Source organism: Olea europaea, unplaced genomic scaffold, assembly GCF_002742605.1.
Source record: "Olea europaea var. sylvestris unplaced genomic scaffold, O_europaea_v1 scaffold563, whole genome shotgun sequence".
In the NCBI taxonomy this organism is placed as follows: domain Eukaryota; kingdom Viridiplantae; phylum Streptophyta; class Magnoliopsida; order Lamiales; family Oleaceae; genus Olea; species Olea europaea.
Genome location: NW_019263964.1, coordinates 116,191 through 124,650, shown reverse-complemented (window position 1 = coordinate 124,650; position 8,460 = coordinate 116,191). Strand labels below are relative to the sequence as shown.

The window sequence follows — 8,460 nt, the reverse complement described above, 5'->3', positions numbered from 1 at the left end:
TTACGTAAAAGCCACAGGTGATCAATATAATGAGCTGTAACAGCAATATAACATTTTCTATTACCACCGGTCCATAAATCATATGTAAATGATATAACACTATTAAAAATTTTTAGACTTTCAATAGCAACTTGTTTTCTTTTGTTATATAATTTTATAGTATCTGAACAAAGAGTATTTCTACAATAAGAATAATATTTGGGTTGGAGATATTTCTGTACGAGTCGGGTAAAGTGTACTGAGTCTATCATCGTAAGCGGCATCTCTGCTGCAGCCACGTATGCAGTCATTCCTTCACAAAATCTTTCTTGTAAATATACAAAGGTAGAAAGAGTAGGGTAAGAACCGCCAAACACTAGTTCGGTTTGTTTCAAGTCGAGATCGACTGCTTCCGCTTTGCAACTCCTTAATATGTGTCTATTCAAATGTGTTGTGCTCGAACCGGGCTTCCAACTAAGTTCTTTGCCACACTAATTGCAACATGCTTTCCAAATATCCACTATATTTTGAACACCAACTTTTTTACGTGTTATATCATATATGTTGCCAATAATCCGAGAATTCTTTTTTCGACCTTTTAATCTCGAGTACTTCTTCATCTTCAATATTCTCCAAATCAATTGGAACATTTCGAGATGCATTGTCGTAACCGGATGGGGTGCTCGAGCTACCCTTAAACTGATTAAACTCATCACTAGTAAAATCCATCTATAACTAGTATAGTATAAAATACAGAATATTAGAGTATGAAAGTGAAAGAAATTGAATATGAGATTGAGAGCAAAGAACTTGGAGTTGAAACTTGAATCTATAATGCTGCAAGTTAAAATCGATTGAAACAAATTGATTTGAAACTTAAAAAATTACCCCGTATTTATAGCCAAAAAATTATATTTTACCTCCAAATTTGAAATTCAAATTTGAAATATGAGCCTCGTAAATTGAATTGTAAAACACGGTAGAAAATCAAATAATTTAACTTAAGGTAACTACCTTAAGGCAACTACCTAGCTGCCGTTACAAGCAGCAGATAGCTGCTGCCTTTAGGCAGCTATAAAGCTGCCATTACGACAGCTGTCTTGGCCATTTTTAATTTTTTTTTTCTTTTTTGGGTTTGAACTTTGAATTTTGGGCGGACCTTGTCACGGGACAAAAATGGCCCGTGACACACGGGCCGACTCGGGCTTGGGCCAAAGCCCCTAGGCTCGCTCCATCCGAGCCAAGAGCCTGGCCAACTCAAGCTTTTTCCGAGCCGAGCCACCGAGGTGGCTTGACATCCCTAACTATGCATGGTATCGGTGGCTCTAATAATATCAAGTCTTATTATTATTTTGGCATTTTTTATTTTCGAGATTTTAGCCCCGATTAGGAAAGGGCTGGAGAAACTTTCTATCCACTTCTCGGCGGTCGAACGCACGATCTTCATCTCCTTGAATCGAATGTGATAATTTGTTGATCAGGCGACACCCGGATTTAAATAGGGGAAAAGGATTTGCAATCCTCCGCCTTACCACTCAGCCAAGAACTCAAAGTGAAAAGGCCCCGACTTATTTCCAAAATTAGGATTCGACCGCATTGGTGAAAGAAATATTCGATAGATCACATAGAGCCAACGAATGAGGTGGATTTAGGTGGTGGGCTAAACTAGCCGGATTCGTCTGGAAGATTTTTTTTATTTTTTTTTAATAATAGATAAAAATTTTATGTTATATAACTGGTAGTTCATTTTATTTTCAAACCCATCTTCTGCATAGTTGGTTAGAGCTTGCATTTATATATTGCGAATCTTGGGTTCGATCCCTTTCCGTCCATTTCATTGTGCAATGACTATTTTATTTTATTTTTTGTTGGTTTTTGTCGTTTTAAATATTTTATGCTTTAATAATTTATAAGATATGACTTATGAGTATTAAGTTTTAATTTATATGTTATTTGAGAATTTGTCTACTGTGAATTGTGATATTAAAAATTAATTTGAGTATCATGAAATGTGAATATGTGATTTATGAAAATTGAAAAGGAGAAATTGGAAAATTTATAATTTGTGATGAATTGGTGTTAGGAATTGGAAATTGAAACTTTAATTATATTTTAAAATTAATTTTAATTACGTTTAATCTTTGATTAACATTCAATTCTCATACTGATTATGGAATGATTTTTTCAACTGAATTTCAATCTAGTTGTTGTAGTGGTATATCTAATCATATCTAATCTCTCAACTATTTTTAGTCAGGCAAACGATTTGTTAAGCATTGATAACACAAATAAGTCTTATATATCATGTAATTTATATTATTTCGGATCGTATTGAACTATAATATGATATAAATATACAATTTTTACGTTGTAGTGTATTTACATATAAATCGAAGAATTTTTAATATTATTTAATTTAATATTAATAAACGGTATCGCTATACGATCGTTAACTATTGACAATCAATGGCCAACGATCAACGACAACTCTAATTGAGTCGAAGTCCTAGATTCGTCCCCACATGGTGTTATAATAGGAGGCTTTCACATTAAGATATTGATGCATGGTGTAAGCCATTGGTGTTCTTTTGTTGCCGTACATGACCACCTTCTTTTTTGCAGAGAGGACTCACATTAAGATTTTATTGAGAATTTCAATCTCAACCAAAATATCACCAAATAACTTTGTAAACTAATATATCGCTCATTATTATTAAGTTCTACTAAAAGTATATTTTGATTAAAAAAAAAAAAATTCCTTAATACTGTCAAATTTTGTGATGAAACATTACAAATAAACCACAACATTCTAGAGTAAGGAACATGTCAAGCTAAGAATAGTGAACTTGTACAATAGGTAAAATGATGAAAAAAAAAAAAAATATATATATATATATATATATACACAACACGACACGTGAGAAAATTAGTTTTGGGAAAACTAGGACGAGAATAGTATTTGTGTTAATACTTGTAATTAAGTTAGTTTTTGGTTGTAACCTGCAATTAAATTAATTTTTTGTTGAAACTTGCAACAAAATCCACAACAAAGTGAAATTTCTAATCAATGTTTTCGAGCATTTTGGTCTAAAAGTTTCTGTAATACTTATGAATTTCATAAAAAAAAATAAAAAAATAAAGAAACTTTCTTCTGGTTCATAAAATGTTTCCAAAAGGTTTCAAATCATGTCCGAAAATAAAAAGCAAACATTTCAGAAGATAATGTGCAAACTAAAGAGATGCATAACCAACACATGAATTGAATAAGGAACACATGTTTAGAACAAAAACAAGCAAACTAGTTAGTACTTGATAAATATCCACAAACTTTTGTATTATTCTTCTTGTAAGCAGGAAAAGTAAACCAAAACTTGACAAGGGTTATGAAATCTTAAACAGTGAGAGGATATGGGCACAGATGATAGGAGATGGTTGGACGCATAAAATGTGCAAGAACAATAATAAAAGTACAGAAAAAATCAACAAAAATTTTACAGAAATAACACTTGACGAGTCTCCATTGGAAGAAAAAAAGAGAGAGAAAAAAGGCCAGTAGGGTGCTTACACGACGTCGTCTTGTCAAAAGCCTGTAAAAATAAACCTGTACCTGGGGCTTTTTTCAGAGTGCAATTCATGTGAGACTCCATATGTTTTGTCAAGTGGCTTTACTCTTTCGACTTTCTTGACATTGACATGGAAATACAACAATAAAAGGATACGCAAAATTGTGGGTTTTAGATCTCATTTGTTGTTTAGATGCCTTCGATGGGGCATGAAATATATAATGACACGACCCTTAAAAGAGTGTGAATGCATCGTCTTTAAATATTAACCTGGTTTTGAGTAAAGGAGCGTGAATTTGAGAATGCAGTATGAGACGCAAATGCGAGTTTTCGATTTCTTTTCTTTGTTAAAAATATCTAGTGTTATCTAATTCACCTCACCATAGAGTATTCCTCTATTATGCGTCGATTCATCAAACAGTTTGACATAAAAACAAGGTTTTTAAAGAGAAATTAAATTTATATTTTACTAGGCTATCTTTAATTCTCTCTTTCCCTTGGAATCTCCTTTTCTAACAATGGATGAATTTTAGTTAATGTTGCAAAAAAAATTACAATTTGGATTACTGTTTCTACTTTCCTGGCTGAATTGATTAAGAGTGAGCACCCCTGGATGGCATACGCTTATTCCATTATCACAATTGTTATTTCATTTCTTTTGGGAACTCTGATACATTCGGCCTTCTTGGGCCGATCGTTATCACTAAAGAGAATATGCCGGGGGATAAAGCGAAATAGAGAACTATTACACCTGATCTCAAAGAAGAAGAAGATATCCAAGAATAACTAATCATGAGGGGGTGAATTGATTTTCGAAACTTTTTTAAAAAAATTATCGAAATTTAGACAATTTATGAATGAATAAAGCAATCAAGTAACTATACACAAATACAAAAGTGATAAATAAAAGGGAAGAAATTGTGCAAACGATATAATTGTGGAAGTTCAATCCAAAACAATAATCTACGTTTTCCGTTACTAAGTTCTCTATTATGAACAAGGCCTTTTTACCAATTTTGATTGACTTATAGAGCAATCCAAAGCCTTACAAAACTTCTGGTGACTTACAAACAAAAAACATCGATCATTATACAATATTGAGCTTTACGAAACCACCTTTCTAGGGACCTCAATATGACCCCCAAAATTTGAACAAAAATGATTTTACAATTTGAAAATTTTCTGTTAATAATTGATATAAACATATCAAGTACTAAGAGAGAAAAACACTTCAATGAATAGTAAATGAAAGCTCAAAATATTATATTAGAAAACTTTGATAATGAAGATGAATAAAGAATTTGATTCAAATTATCAAAATATTTTCATAATAAATTGATTTGATAATAAATAAGATGTATGATCAATATAATATTGCTCAAGAGTGCCTTCCTTTAATGCTCTTAAAAGAATTGCAATGGATGCAAAAAATAAAAATTCTTCAAGTACAGAAAATTTTTACCTGATTTTTTACAGATTTTTGAATTCTCACTCACATGAGAGTGGGCCCGTATATAAAATATTGAAAAAAAAAAATTCCCGCCTTTGAATGTAAGTGATCAGTAGGTACAGGGATTTAACCTATAGCAAGGTTGTGCAAAAAATGAATGTATTTATATAGTTCAACGAGTAAATATATCTGTAAAATTGGACAGCAACCGAAAGTCTACTTATGTGTTCGGAGGTACGAAACTATAATTGCGTACCAAACATTAGAACAGTAAAAGGAGTGATCGTTACATGAACCAAACGTTAGCATAGATGATTCAAACGTTCACTACTTGATCCGAACATCTGCATTTCATAATTTTAGTTCGTTTTAACTCTATTTGATCCGAAGTGAATTTTTTTGAACAATGTAAGGTATTGAAGTATTTTTCAAATTATGATCTAAATTCAATTATAACCTTGAATATCAATTTTACTTTTAATAAAAGATCATTTTTGCAAGTGATGATCAATATAACTTTTAACGCATAAAAATGATTTTTGAGTTTTTATCATTTATTGCTAAGAATTGAAACGGTCATACCTTTAAAAATAAATAGAGAAGGGTCTAATCTATTGAGCGTCCTTTAACGTTTGACTTTTGTAACTCTTGTCTTGAATGCTCGACTCTCATCTCTACCTTCATTTTTGTGATTCGTAATGTGAAAGTCTTGATAGGGGTCTTTTTGTACTCGATCAATCAATATTACATCGAAGAATGATGCTACAGAGCCCGGGATTAAATCCCGGGCTCCGTTCCAGGGCCGAGGTGGCGCATGCCTCGGCCCTTGATCTTTAATAGATGGGGCCCGCGCTCCTCTACACCGGGGCTAAGATTTCGCCACCTCAGCCCCTGGATCGGAGCCCGGGATTTAATCCCGGGATCTGCAGCATTTTTCTTACATCGAATGTTTTGAAGACCTATAATCACTTTAAGATTGATGACTAGAAAATAATAGTCTTGTTTGTTATGATCAAAATGTTAAAAATAAAGTCAACAATTGGTCAACAGAAGAATTAGGCTGTCTCAATCCTAGGATGATTGATCATCAACAATTGGTCAACAGAAGAATTAGGCTGTCTCAATCCTAGGGTGATTGATCATTGACTGGATGTCCTAACGATGTGCATTTCAATCTTGGTGTGGTTGATTACTCAAAGCGATATAAAATTTCGGGAAAAGAGTACAAAATGTGTCTTATTATTGGAAGTGGAAGAAGTGTGGTTTTTCCCATAAAAAACTGGACTTGGTTACATGCTGGGACCCAGTCGCATCCAGAATATAGAACTTTTACGTAACACTAACAATATTTACCGGTTCAAGAAAATTTCTCAACAGTGATGGCAGTAGTGCTGATACCTTTGGCACCTCACCCACAACAAGAGCCACAAGCAGGAAGAGAATCTGAGGATTAAGAGTGAAGAATTCAGCGGAAAAAAAAAATGACAAAGACGAAAAAAGAAGTATAAAATATTCTTTCTTTCAGGGGTAGGGACAGGACGGGACTTACTGTGGTCAATCCCTCGAACATTGTCTAATCCACGGGGAGGCCCACGTGGACCCCCACTGTATGGACCGCCTCCAGGACCTCCTGTACCACCAGCATCCCATTTCTTGCTGGCGCCTGATCCTTTCCTGTAAGCATCAGATTTTTCCATCTGCAGAAGTATAGAAAATGAGCACACGATTAACATCATGATCCACGTATATGCAGAAAATATACGCGGGAAGACTGCAAGCTTACCGAAAACATTGTAGTGAAGAACACGCCAATGAAGTTAACAATGGCCCAAAAGACATCTGTAATTGTCCGTAATCGCCATATTGATCTCTTAGATTTGACGACACCTAGAAGAGAGTATAAAAATAAAAAATTGAAGAGTAATGAATATATTTGTAATTCAATCGCCTTTCAAGGTTGATTGATTGAAAAATGTAATATTCCAACTATACTCCTTCAATTTATACTTCCGACTTTTTTAATCTATATGACTGTTGTTAGCCTAGGGGACAGAATTTTGAATTAGTCTAGATTCATTTGAATTCCATTCCAAGATGGCATCTGGGGTTTATTACTATATCCTAATAACTAATGTAAGATTTCTTTTACATAAACCATATTCCAAAAATAAATAAACTAGCACGACTACAAAAACACATTTAGTGTTGTTCGACAAAGTTTTTGATAAATGTTAAGCAAATTATGAAACGATTGATTGAAAAGTTGATAAAAGTTGCGGGTCCCATGAGATATGTTGTTGAAATAAATTATTGACCGACCTTGCAACTTTTAAAAGCTTTTCCAAACAAGCACTTTACCTTGCTATACCAGCCTGCCTTCTCTTCAAATTAGAATGGAATTTAGCACCAAAAATACATGACCAACTTTTCAAATTTATCGTCTTTTATTACATACCAAACACTAAGACAGCAAGACTACTTAACATCTCACAACTCATTGTAGAACAGTTTGTTCGTGATCCAAAAAGCAGAAGGTACCAGAGAAACACAATGAAGGCAATGAATTAAATTATCTTAGTCTGACACCTATGCATGAGTACATGTCATGAAAGAGTAACCCTAATATACCAGAGTTCAAGTAGATGAAAGAAACAATTGAAGCTTGAGTTTCTGAATAATAAGTAGGCTGAATTGTATGTTTGAGTATAAATCTAACTGAAGAATAGTGCATGCTCGAGAATGACAGAAGACAGATTTACTGAGAAAAAAATATGATTTGCAAGTTTCATTAAAATGCATCAAAAATGGCATTTTAAACATTTTGCCCTTGTTTGAGCCCCATTCTTTTAAAAAAATGCATTTTCCAATAGTGTTTTGTCATCGTTTCAACCACACATTCTTCAATAAAATAATATTACATGTAAATTCAAAACTTTTCCATATTTTTTAACCACATATTTCTCATCAATATACTATTAAAAAATTCATTCTTTTCCCAACAATGGGGCTCAAACAAGGGCTAAGTGCTTGATGTTCATTTCCCTCTAATATCACTTCAGGTTCTTGGCTAAATTTTCAGTTCTTCGCACAAAGAAGAACATAGTTCCTATGTTTCCTTAGCCTTTCTCAAGTTCAGGTAAAAGCGAAAGATTGTTGCAGGTTGACTACCAACATAGAACTTTATCAAGCCAATGACAGCAAGATGCACATATACACACTCCGTCCGGGAATCTTGTTGCTTTAAATCTTCCAATAGCATAGCAACCTTAAAATTATGACGGTCAACGCTTATTTTTGTTATTGTATAAGAAGGGTACTTGAATTTGCAGATTTGAATGGGTTTATATTTAAACACCCCAGTACATCACCAATTCTTTTTGGTATATTATTGGCAGGGTTTTGAATCGAAAATCTCATGCAATATCACCCAGACTTCAAGTCATTTACACAATTTTTGTTTGTTCCACC

General features: G+C 33.4%; 1 protein-coding gene across 1 annotated transcript; it reads right to left on the bottom strand.

Moving 5' to 3' along the window:
* Nucleotides 1-6,250: 6,250 nt before the first annotated feature.
* Nucleotides 6,251-8,251, bottom strand: LOC111389114 (selenoprotein K-like). The gene is made up of 4 exons (XM_023013971.1): nucleotides 8,161-8,251; nucleotides 6,776-6,879; nucleotides 6,542-6,689; nucleotides 6,251-6,435 (listed from the first exon to the last, which is right to left on the bottom strand). Exons 1-4 carry the CDS (start codon nucleotides 8,249-8,251, stop codon nucleotides 6,401-6,403), a joined length of 378 nt encoding a protein of 125 aa, XP_022869739.1. The 3' UTR covers nucleotides 6,251-6,400.
* Between the last annotated feature and the right edge of the window lie 209 nt (nucleotides 8,252-8,460).

Excerpts from the sequence above, each read along its gene's own strand:
- LOC111389114 (XM_023013971.1), bottom strand. The coding sequence starts at position 8,251 with ATGCTATTGGAAGATTTAAAGCAACAAGATTCCCGGACGGAGTGTGTA. Across the intron at positions 6,880-8,160 it reads CTTGATAAAGTTCTATGTTG|GTGTCGTCAAATCTAAGAGA; the intron begins GTAGTCAACCTG and ends ACTCTCTTCTAG. Across the intron at positions 6,690-6,775 it reads TCTTCACTACAATGTTTTCG|ATGGAAAAATCTGATGCTTA; the intron begins GTAAGCTTGCAG and ends ATACTTCTGCAG.